At 38.5% G+C, this 12,858-nt stretch overlaps 1 protein-coding gene across 2 annotated transcripts in view; it reads right to left on the bottom strand.

The window, feature by feature from the left end:
- Nucleotides 1-3,946: 3,946 nt before the first annotated feature.
- The window catches only part of LOC308285417 (DIS3-like exonuclease 2), a 31,582-nt gene continuing 22,670 nt past the window's right edge, over nt 3,947-12,858 (bottom strand). The window contains exons 18-22 of one of the 2 annotated variants that reach the window (XR_013962061.1): nt 11,439-11,569; nt 10,460-10,564; nt 9,340-9,444; nt 6,771-8,209; nt 3,947-6,729 (exon numbers count right to left, since the gene is read on the bottom strand). Coding sequence is in view for 1 of the 2 variants with exons in the window: in XM_080726170.1 (XP_080582296.1) it covers nt 8,111-8,209; nt 9,340-9,444; nt 10,460-10,564; nt 11,439-11,569 (440 nt within the window). In the remaining variant the exon portion in view is untranslated. Of the gene's footprint in view, nt 8,210-9,339; nt 9,445-10,459; nt 10,565-11,438; nt 11,570-12,858 lie in introns of both variants that reach the window. The other variant, XM_080726170.1, reaches the window with a different exon arrangement.

The raw sequence follows: 12,858 nt of genomic DNA, 5'->3' as shown, positions 1-12,858 counted from the left end.
AATTTCATTGTATATTTAAGGTTATGTGTCATATCTGTCATGTGCAACTTCAAAGCCTACAAGCCAAACAGAAATGTAATTATCAACGACAAATACACAATTAAATCGTTAATCGCCAATTATTTGAGTGACAATTAATCGTCATGTAAAATGTCATATCGTGACAGCCATATTTCCATCCATACACACATTTAGAAAATGTGTGTAGGAATGGTGTTATGTTGTCAACAACATAAACAGCTGACTAATGTCTTCTTCTGACTCCGTCTCTATGAATTCATAAATTACATTTCATTGGGATAAACTGCATTCATGACTACCCAAATTGAACATGCAAGCAGCAGAGCAGAAATGACTGAGTGACAATGCCCTGCGTTATTAAAGAAAACACGCAATTAAACCAACAAATAAGCAAATATATATTAGTTTAAACGTCTAATAATTCACCAGAGATTTACCTGAATCACTTTATAGTTGATTTTTCATTAAAATCCTACTTCCCGGTCCTTCATTCGCACACAAAGGGATCATATGTGTGTACAGTAGCCGAGTGTCGTTAACAGAAGGTGGAAACAGTCAAACTCAAAGTGACAGCATTTTTATGGGACTTTGACTTTGAACTGCACACTCAAGTCGGGGAAAAAGGGAAACCTCTCCTCTTCCTGGTCACTATATACAGTATGTGCACATACTGTATATCAGTGCTTCTCAACCTTTTCAGGCCACGACCCACAAAATAATCATATTTTAACTGGGGACCCCATCCCTGACCTGACGAGCATTAAGAGTTGAGGCATGACATTTTGTATAACACGGTTCTATTGTGAAAATAGCCGATCTACATGCTCACAACGCGAGGCGTTGTGAGCATGTAGATCTGCTATTTTCACAATTTGACCAATGTTTAATTTGTCATTTTAGAGGTATTAAGAGGTTCTTAAATTGTCACTTTATAAATGTGAAGACATCCTCTATATACTTAGACTTTATGTTGGTTTGTTTACTGTTTAGAGAGAAAACAATATTGCACATTAAGTTAATTATCTGGGGACCCCCCAAAATAATTTGGGGACCCCTCTGGGGTTGAGAACCACTGCTGTATATCAGATACCATTACTGGGATTTTAAGGTGAATCTCTCATCAACGGCTATTTGCATAGATTAGAAATAGCCTGACTGATGTTGTATCATGTGTATTGTGTGATCTTATCAAATTAATTTATGGAGTGTAGTAGGCCTACATTTCAATCACATGTGGGGTACATATTGTAGTTGGCTATATTACTATTATGAAACACATCATAGTAGTGGGCTACATTCTAATTCCTTTTTTTTTTTACCTTGAAAATGTCTTGTGAAACCATAGAACAGCCTTTGGACCCCTGCAGTGTGAATCAGGCGGGACACTGGTGGACCTCTCTAGGACAATCACAGCAATAAAGCTGTAAATACACAATTATGTAATCGAAGGACCAGGCAGAGTAGAAATTTATAGTCTGGAGTTGCCAGCAGTTATGGAAATATCCACCAGAAACCTTTATTTAATGAGCTTCCTGGGCAGTATACGAAAAGTATTACAAATTTACAATAGTAGTGTATTCAAGGATATTTCCATGAGTGCAGACTCTGACTGTGAAATAACTTTCATAGGCTGTGCAAACTACTAGAATACTCAAACCTTCTTGAAATGAGCAATTATTAGTATTAGTATTATTAGTATAATATGCCACTTTTAAAGTGAAAACACTGTGCAGCAATTAGTTCAACCTAAGAAGTGATTAGACAAATTGATGAGACATTTATTCCCATTAATAGAGTTAACAACTCTTATAAATATTAGCTTACCGTGTGAATGCTGTCAAATATGAAAATGAAAACGTAGTCTAGGACAATATTATGTGTCACGGAGGGTAATTGACTGTTGGTCAGTTACTGGAAGAAAGTTTCATTTTTAGAATGCCCATTACTGTAGTTAGCCGTCTATATACTAAAACTATGGGCAGGTCTCAATAAATCAGGTAAATGAACTCATGGCAATAAAGGTTATTGTGTATAAGGATAGAAAATAGGGTGGATGATGCAGCAGGTTCAGTTACCATTTACTATACTACACAATAAAAGCCCAAGTGTTCTTTTAACTCAAAGTACTCTGTTCAATGGACACTCAGGTTTGTACTGTGTATAATAGCTGTCCAATAGATATATGACACCATCACAGCAAATTATTTCAAAACACAAGGAGGCTGGGCTCCTGGACTGATATGAACCATAGTTTACACAGGCCATTAATCTGTAGGAGTAGCCCATCAATGTCATATCAATTAAACAGATACAGATAAGACTGGATGGGTGTAGCGCTCATCCCAAAATGATAAAGAGCGTTGACTCACCACGGTAACTCAAGACTTACAGAAAACATGATCTGTTAGATGTGTAAAGCATGTGCGATTACCAAGATTGAATGTTTTTTGGATCGGCCTTGACCCCAGTCAAACTCACCAAGGTGGTATAGTTGAAGGCGTTAAAGCCAGCTCACCACTTCAACAGATTGGCAATATAATCAGGGGATATCTTAAAAAAGTCCTGGAATAAATTCCTTACCAAAACATTTCTTCACCAATGTGTTCGTAAATGTGTCTAGTAACACATCTCACAAAGACTGAAATTCAGTTTCCCTAGGAAAATCTTTGACAGCTAGGGTAATTATGGGTCTCATTCACTCACTATACACTATACTATAGGGGAAAAATCACTCCCAAAGAATATGCTTTAAGTGGGATGTGAGGGGTCTAACTAGGTGTTTGTAATTATTCTGAATCCATTGCAAGCATTTGTTTTGCACAAAAAAAACATTCATTGGGCTAAAAACAGCCCATAAAATGATGGTTTAGTGATGAGTCATCACTTTTCACAGTGGTATGGGGGTCCATTTCTAGCCCAAGGAATGTTTTGGTGCAAAACAAATGCTTGCAATGGATTCAGAATAATTAAAAACACCTAGTTAGAGCCCTCACATCCCACTTAAAGCATATTTTTTGGGAGTGATTTTTTCCCCTATAGTGTATAGTGAGTGAATGAGACCCAGAATTACCCTAGCTGTCAAAGATTTTCCTAGGGAAACTGAATTTCAGTCTTTGTGAGATGTGTTACTAGACACCTTTACAAACACATTGGTGAAGAATCTTTTTGGTAAGGAATTTATTCCAGGATTTGACACTATTTCTAAAGATATCCCCTGACTAATAGCTTATCACCAGTATTCTAACCACTCACTGCAGTTGCCATGGTGTGTTTATGATTCATCAATTACACACACACCATGGTAATCAAGAACATTTGAGATATTAATCCTCCGCCTTCTTGAATAAACAGACGGGAGTCACTGCTGTACGTGACCCTAATTTACAGTACCGTTCCTCATATGCTCACCGACAATTATTGATCCTTCATTAGAAAATCTGTAACTTTGTGAGCTTCGGAAGAAAAGAAAGTAGAGTAAGAGTTTAGATTGATACATCCGTTTACTATACATATCAAATGCTTTATTTTTTTATTTTGATATTACAATGTTAATGTGTTTTTTGTACGTTTTTATGATTGCTTTTATATCTTTTTTTATTTTTAGTTGTATGTCTGTATTGGATTTGCTTTCAGGACTGCAGGAAAACTGCAACTAGAGGCTCATTCATGTGTCTCTAATGGGGATCCTTTAATAAACAAACAGACAGTCTTTAGACAGACACTCCTGTTCCCCTCAAATTAAAATCAATAGCCAAAATAAAAACAGACAATGTTTCTATGCTTCCATTGAGATGACGAATATCACAGTTTGATGCCTCCCTTGGATTTATTAATGATCTGGTTACAAAGACAGAAGTTCTGTTACACACATCTTGCATGTACTTACACTGTACTTTACAGATCAGAGCAAAAGTTACATGTGACAGCAAATACTAAAAATGTCATATTAAACAGTTTTTACTTGGACATTTAAATGGACCCAATGTGTACTTTTGAGTAGGTCAACTACTGCACAAATATTTTCTCCCTTCAGTTTTACGTCCCACATTTTATGTCAAAGTAAACCTGTTTTTGTTTTGCTCCAATCTATGAAAAACAACACAAACGTAACCATTTGCCGCTTTAAAATACATACACGCATCAGGCTTTGACGTCTAATTCAGTCAATCTTTGCATTAAGACCATATAAATTAACTTGAGAATAAAATGTTCAAACATAAAATAAAAACATTAACTAAAATGAGAACACTAATTGTATTAATGCATTTTAACTAAAGGTATTTTCATTATAAAATGCTTTAATAATAATAAAACAACAAAAATAAAGTTTAACCCAGAAATAACCAAGTTGTTTAACTTTTGACTGTGCAGATTTCACGTCTAATAAATAACCCTTTTGAGTTAGGATCATATGACACTTGTTGTGGATCATTCAATATAAGAGAATTAAAACAAAGAAAGGCACATTCAACAGGACAGAGGTAGGCCACTGAGCTAATTCGATTTGCTAGCAAGAATTATTCAGCTGGTCACACTGAAGCCAGAGAAAGAGGCCTGGGTTACCCATTATGAACTCAAAAGAGAAGGCGGCAAATTAACATAAAATCCAAGAAAACTGGGCTCAGCAGTGACTTCACATACTGTACATTTTCACTGTGGATGGTGGTTACTTAGCATGAATAAAACCGAGCAACAAAAAACTCAAAATAAAACTCAGACAAGGCCACACAATCACAATTTACAGCAGCATTAATGAGGCAGAAATATTCAAGTCATTCCCATTATTGTGTTAAACAATACTACAGTAATAATCCAATATCTTATTAGGATGCAATGCCTCAGTGGGCACTACAGACAACAGATGGTAGAAACGTCTATATGATATAAATGGATCCGTGTCTAGAATGCAGCATTGCCTTAATTTAAAGCAGTGTTCCCCAAATAGTGGGCCAGGACCTATGTCTGGGTCATAGACCCATTTTTATGCTTCTATGGACCGACAGCTTGGAATAAACTACCACTACACCTAAGACAGGCAGCCTCGGTGGATAGCTTTAAAGCACAGCTCAAGACCTATTTCTTTACTCTTGCTTTTAGCTAAATCTTTTAATCCCTATGCTGCTATTGACGTCCGCACGGCTCTGAAATTGTTCTTCAATGTTCTATGCTTTTATTTTTTCTTGCTTTATTGTAATCATTTTACTTATCTCTTTTTTATGTATTTTTTATTTCTATTTTACGTTTTCTCTGTTAAGCACGTGTGCTTCATTTTATGCTCTGTAAAGCACTTTGAGCTGCATTTCATGTCATGAAAGGTGCTATACAAATAAAGGTTTATTATTATTATTATTATTATTATGACTGAAAACAACATCATTTTTCATTTATAATGTATTTCGAGTGAAAAGGTTGGGAAACCCTGCTTTAAAGCACTGAAATAAAATCTCATAGACCTTGTACAAGAAGACACTCAGATCAACCTCTCGGCAAACAAGGAGTACTCTCAAAACTCTACTAGAATGCATTACAGTAGCATTAGTCGTGGATGATAGATATACGCATTTCTGTGGAAGGCTAATGCTTGATTTATGCTTAGTTGCGCACAGGGGTTGCACACCGAAGATAGACGATCTACAACGTGACACAAGCTTGTAGATAGGCTATTGTCGGTGCAAGAATCCCATTTAATAATAATAATAAGTATAACTCCGGGTTTACCGTTTCTGTCAAAAGGGTTGTTCTCAAATTGTATTTTTTATATAAAGAACACTTAACGTTACAACTACTGCTACTGCCACGGCGAAGCTTGAGAGATTTAATGTCACTCAAGCTGAAGCAACCATTTAACTACCAACATTCAAATAATGATCTCCACCAGGCTGAAGGCAGGGCAGAGATCAAGTTTTAACCCATGTGCGTTTGTACGTGTCTGTCCGCATCCATTTTTGCAAACCACTATATGGATCAGGGTCAAACTGGCAGCAGGTTAAGGAACAGAATAATTTACAAATCGGTCAATGACAGCCATGTTATTTTGGTAAATTCATAAAATCTCAGACCTAGCGTCCCTCCAGGCTGTGAGATACAGTACATAACAGCAAGGCTATCGGGAGCAAGCTGTCAGTCCGGCATATTGATCTACAAGCAAAGTCGTTCCTATACTGTACCTCTGCGACAGGCCAGCTCCACATTTACCTGCCAACACACCAAACTGGTGCTTGTACTCACAAGATGGAGTCTAATGACCACATGGCTTCATGTGGATTTTGGACTTCCATGTGGGTCAGTCAGTGACGTCCAAACGGTATTTGGACAAAGTTACGGCCTGATGAGACTTCAAATATTTGTTTTATTGAATATTAAAAGACAAACGTTTGGAGGTACTTCCTTGGCCTACTAGCAGTTTGCACAAGAAATCTGGTGCTAATCGGTCAAGCAGTTTGCAAGATTAGCCTCGGACAGATATAGACGCTGCTCGCCTCCTACAGAACCACACTTTTTTTTCAGCAAATCAGCAACATAACAAGTTTCCTCACTTGCTCGTACAACATTATGTATTCAAGTCTCACTTTTCTGGTGGGAAATAAGCATACAGGGTATATATTTTAAAATTGTTTTTCACCAACGCATTAAAATAGGCTTAAGAGTAGACAGCATTACCATACACTGAGAACACATTTCTTGAACTATGTGGATGATAAGCACTAGCTTCTGTTCCGTGTTATACCCACCCATGGTTCTGTTAACACATTATTGTTCGTGTTATACCCACCCATGGTTCTGAGGTGGTAAACACATTATTGTCCCAGTAACTGACGCACATTTTGAACAGACTTGTCTTGTTGACCAGTAGCAAAATCTGTAGACATTCCACCTCTACTGGTAACAGGAAACCATTTCACTAAATTAAACTAGGGTCACTAAGAAAACCTTTTTTAATCCATTCATTGCACAGTTAGCAAGTTACCAAGCTTTCACAGTTGGACCTGGGGTCAAACATTACTTGCATGCAAATACTCTCGATTCAGGCGCTCGGGTGCGCAGTGATAAAATACCTGTCCACCACTGCAGAGTCCTGGCGTTTGAATCCACCATGGTGCCTCCGGCATTGTCGAGCGTCTATATAGGCCTACGAACACAGTTGGCCTGTGTTCGGGGGATGGAAGCTAGCCGGGGATGTCACTGCACATACTGTACCCCTACGGGCTGGGGCCCGCAGCACCCACAGGGAGTGTTGGGCACGAGGACACACAACACACAGAAATGTGTGTGGGGAGGAATGAATTGGCATAACGATAAATAAATTGAGGAGGGAGTGGTAAAAAGCAAAAAATAAATAAAAAATACTTGAGCATTCCTCGGATGTAAAAAACCTAGAACATGAAGTTTGTAGTTGTAGTCGTTTTTTTTCTCTCTTTTAATGTTAATTACCGTATTTTCTGGACTATAAGGCGCACTTAAAAGCCTTTAATTTTCTCAAAAAACTACAGTGCGCCTTATAGTCCAGTGCGCCTTATATATGGATCATTCATTGACATTGACATTCCCTTTAGCACAGCTCCATCTGTTGGATGCATAACGCAATGGTAGCGTCTATTATGTGCGCCTTATAGTCAGGTGCGCCTTATATATGAAAACAGTTTGAAAATAGACCATTCATTGACAGTGCGCCTTATAGTCAGGTGCGCCTTATAGTCCAGAAAATACTGTAGGTGTCTGATGCCTTTTTGTCTAGTGAGGTATCTGAGTATTTTTAGTTACTGGAATCGCACTCCTTTTAATTGTAAAGGTATTTTTAAGGGGGTCAAGTCTCTCTGATCTGATCAGAAGTGTGAACCCTCCATGCTTATCGGAGAGCCTGTGGCGGCTCCCAAAGAAATAAAAAATAAACACTCCAAAATGAATGTGGTCATTTCACTCAAGTTACTTTAAGCTTCCCTTGTTAATAAAAATAAAATCTAAATACAATGACAAAAATGTGCAATTCATTCAGTATTAAAGCAAATTGCTGCAACTTTTGTTTCTATGTTTGAACGATGTGCCTATGACACATCCTATGTACCTGACCATGACACATATGAACACGGCTTTAGGATGCTTTCTCGTCAGGTCTCTTGAGCACAGCGGTGTACTTGCCCACGGTGTCGGCTCTCAGCTGCACCTCCACTAAGGTGAAGAGTGAAATCACCTGTAATGAACATAACAATGGAGTTGTTACATGGAGTTGTTACATTTAAAAATACTGTGAGTCGGGGGCGCCCGCTGGCCTGGTGGTCAAGGCGCATACCACATACTAGGCTATGATGCCTGCTGGCATCGCCGGTTCGATTCCCGATCCGGACGACCTTTGCCACATGTCATTCCCCATCTCTCTCCCCATTTCCTACTACTATCTACTATCCTATCAAATAAAGGCATAAAAAGCCCAAAAACAAATCTAAAAAAAAAAAAAGAAAAAAAAATACTGTGAGTAACTTTGTACAAATTAAAGTACACTTTCTTTTTTGATATCAATGCATTACTGTACTGGAAGAAAACAAAAGGAGAAGTGACATTTTCAAAAAAATAGGGCTTAAGTAGGTTAATTCCTGACATTTGTGTTGTATGTATGCAATATAAAAAATGTTTTTTTTTTTATTGTATGTCACCATTCCTATGCCATTTTAGTAACACATGGCTCCATCTGCACTTACACTATACTCACTAGCAGACCTGGAACACATTCCTGGAACGCATTATTACATTAACCATTATTTTATGCTATTGAAAAAGAGCAGATATACACGCTCAAAGCGTGGCACCAAGTGCCACTGAGAGCTTGTAGATCTGCTATTTCTGAAAAACCGTGAAAATGTGTACAAGTCTTTGAATATTTTTGATCCAGTTCTAAATTTATAAAAGCCTTCTAAATCGTTCTTTTTAAATCAGTGGTTCTCAAACTCTCAAACCCTAGAAATAAATGTATTTGACCATGGCCCCCCCCCCCCATCTCAAAATATGTTGTTCCAGGGACCCCCCAGAAGCAAATATTTCAGTTACAGAAGTTTGCTTTGAAAAATATATATTCAAAGATTTTCAAAAATAGCAGATCTGCAAGCCGAGTGCCACGCTTTGAGCTTGTATATCTGCTATTTTTCAATAGCTTTGCTTTGAAAAATATGTATTCAAAGATTTTCAAAAATAGCAGATCTGCAAGCCGAGTGCCACGCTTTGAGCTTGTATATCTGCTATTTTTCAATAGCTAAAGTATAAAATAATTCCAGGTCTTAAGCTCAGTGTCGCGTGCCTGTGCGTGAAGGTCTGTAAATTAGGCATTACCTGGCTCTCAGAGGGTTTCTGTGGGTCGTCTGATGCCCAGACCAGTGTGAGCTCCGACTTCTTGCCCACCTTGTGGTGCTGGAATTTCTCAAGACCCTCCACAGACTGATGGAGACAAAACATACAGAACATTTCAATCTGACAAATGCAGTACACCCATCATAGGGATGGCTGTGTGGGTGAGCTCGACACCATAGGATTGTGTGACATAATAATACGGGGGTCTTCAACAGGGGGTCCGGGACCCCTAGGGGGTCCTCAGAGTTACTACAGGGGGTACATATTCTGCAGAGAACTTCAGCCAAAAATAGCAGACTACTACTATCGACAATTTTCAGCAAAGAGGTTTGGTGTAGAGGGGAAAAAGAGCAGACCAAGTACAGAGTGATAGGTCAAGTTTATTAATTATTGACGGTTCAAGTGGTTAAATCCAAAATACACCACGATTGTGCTGTCAAACAATGAAACCATGTGGAATCTACGAAAAGATTGTGGGGGTCCCTGCTTCATCTCTCTCTCAACTAAGGGGTCCTGGTCTGGAATGAAAACGCTGAAGACCCACACGGAAAGCGCCTGACCGAACGTGCTTCTTTTTATTGTAAAGGTATTTTTAAGGGGGTGACAGTCAACTAAGGGGGTGACAGAGCTATAGTCAACTTTTTTCTTGAAAAACGGACACTAAAATAAAAATGTTTCAAAAATATTTTCTAAAAAAAGATTAAGCTTCATATATGTGTTTCTATTCATAAATGACCACAAAAAGTATAAAATAATGGTAAAATAATCATTTTGGTCATTGTCGGGCCGACTTTGTTTACATCAGATGTAAACATTGTGAGCATGTACTGTATATCTGCTATTTTCACAATAGAACTGTGTTATACTCGTCATGGTGGGGGGGGGTCCCCAGTTAAAAGGTTGAGGACCACTGGTCTAGTGCGCTTAATTTGGTGTAATAAATTCAGTAAGGATTCAATAATAAAGGGTATAGTAGTGCACTCGACAGCCATTTGCTGTGCTTATCTTCATTGTAGTGAACACTTTATTTCAATCAACTAATGGGAATACATAACGCAATTAAAGAAATATTGCCAGTAAATATCCTGTAATGCAGCCCAACCTTGCAGTAGATCCGCTTCTGCACACCATAGCGGAGAACCAGCACGTCAAAGGACTGGTCCAGTACTCCCATCACCATGGCCTCAGAGTCCAGGGGACCACACTCCTACAGGTCAGCATACACACAGAAGGACATCACATTTCAGCAGCACAGATAATTTTAACGACTTTATCCATTCATAGGTGAGGTATTCAAAAATAGCTGATCTTCAAGCTCACAGCGTGTCACTTCGTGCCGTGCCTGTTTTTTTAACATTTAGAAATTTAAAAATTATGTTTTGAAATTTTTTAACATAAATCTTCTCTTCTGGGGGGTCCCTGGCTGGCACAAAACCTTTTGAGATGGGGGTCCTCGGGCAAATACATATCAATTTGGGGGTCCTTGACGTGAAAAGGTTTGAGAACCACTGCCTTGAGAGTCGAGAACCTGGGATTGAATCAGACTCCCATTATATCTCTATAAAATGTGTATGTTAAAAACTGAAATAAAAAGTATTAATCACAAAAAAGAATACTTAGTTTTCACTTTTGCTACTCTTAGAAGTGTGGGAACCCAATAGCACTTAAAATCAAGAATGATATTGACTTGTTATTATGCTGTTTTTTGAATAACGCTTATTTTTCAGTTCACTGTTGCAACACTTACGCAACAACAACCCAAGGAGTTCCCGTCTTGAAAGGTATACTATAGTTACAAATAGGGGTTCCTGTCCTACTGTAAATGTATGTGTGCGTCTGCGTGCGTGTGTGCGTGCGTGCGTGCGTGCGTGCGTGTGTGTGTGAATATAAATTAAAAAAAAGATGAACCTTGAACTGTGTAAATTCAATGGCTACAAGGCAAGGCATTAATTATTACTGATATGATTATCTTCCAATTATATGTCATAAAGTTTTAAACCCATATATCACTCGTAGGAAGCCACAGCAACATGGTAGAAGCATCATTCAGCAGTGAGATTATGGCTTTGTTGATGAGATACCTTGACTAACACGCCAAAGAACAGCTCTGTGCTGAGCTCCTGCACTCTCTTAGAGGCCGTCTTCTTGTCATTGCAGTGGGACGCCCGTTTATCCACCTCCTCTCCGCTCATCCTCACACGATGACCGCAACCTACACACACACAAAAACACACGCTTATATAGACCAGGGGTTCCCAAACCTTTTTGTCTCAGGGCACCCCATAAATACTTTTTTAATCCGAGGCACCCCTACATTATAATTTTCACTCCCAGCACCTTATATTTATAGCATATCGTCGTTGTCGGGTGGAAACCGTTCGTTTTGTATTTATCATCTACCCATATGGGTACTAAACTAGAGAAAACAGCAGATCTACAAGCACACAACGCCTCGATGCGTTGTGTGCTTGTAGATCGGCTGTTTCCACTAGTTTTGTGCGACGGCCTTGTAACTTGGAAATACAACTTGTAACTTGGAAAGTTTCTGCCCAGTGACGAAATTTTAGTGATTATGTTGCGAGGAAAACATTGAGATAATAGACATTTTGGTTAGAACTGACTGAAAATAACTTTGTACTTCAAGTTTAAAATGGTACTAAATGTTTTTTCTAGGGATGGTCCGATCAGGTTTTTTGGAACCGATCACCGAGCACCGATCACAAAAGTTTGATCACCCGATACCGATCAATCACCGATCCGATCAAGTTATTATTTATATATTATTTATATTTTCTAAATGTTAATGTTTTAACTTTAATTAATTAATTCACTCGTGCATTCATTTATATATTTGCCTTATAGTTATTTACCAGCATTACTATGTATTTATTATCATAGCAGTAACTAATTATTCCTTCAGCACTGTGGAAATCAATACCCCAAAATGGCCTCAAGAGGGCATACTGAACGGCTGGTTGATCGGATGCACCGATCGGATCGGATAGGTGAATTTACCTTTTGATCTAAACCACCGATTATCACCGATCACGCTTTGATCGGCCCGATCCGATCCATTGCCGATTGATCGGTAACATCTCTAGTTTTTTCAAGTGTCCAAATAAATTCCAAATATTATCAAATGATCTCGCGGCACCCCTGGACTGCCGTCATGGCACCCCAGGGTGCCCCGTCACCCACTTTGAAAACCCCCCTGATATAGACAATAGAGCAAGACACTTTGCACCCAGTATCTGAGGTTGCTTTGTCTTTCTGCATTGCTATTCCACATCATCACTCTCTGTATCTGAAGCGTTACAAATGAAATCACTGTTCAAACAAACAACACGTTTGTCTCATCCCTTTGTAGCGCATCAGCATTTGCGTTCAGAGAGAATGAGAAATATAAACATAACAAACTGACAGTTAGGGATGGGACGATAGATACGTGATATTATCGTTTATCGTGATAAAAAACTCACGATAATCATATTGTGGAGATTT

Source organism: Nannobrachium achirus (genome assembly GCF_963921795.1).
Source record: "Nannobrachium achirus genome assembly, chromosome: 5".
In the NCBI taxonomy this organism is placed as follows: domain Eukaryota; kingdom Metazoa; phylum Chordata; class Actinopteri; order Myctophiformes; family Myctophidae; genus Nannobrachium; species Nannobrachium achirus.
The sequence above is the reverse complement of the archived record's forward strand: the minus strand, read 5'-3'. Positions and strand labels throughout refer to the sequence as shown.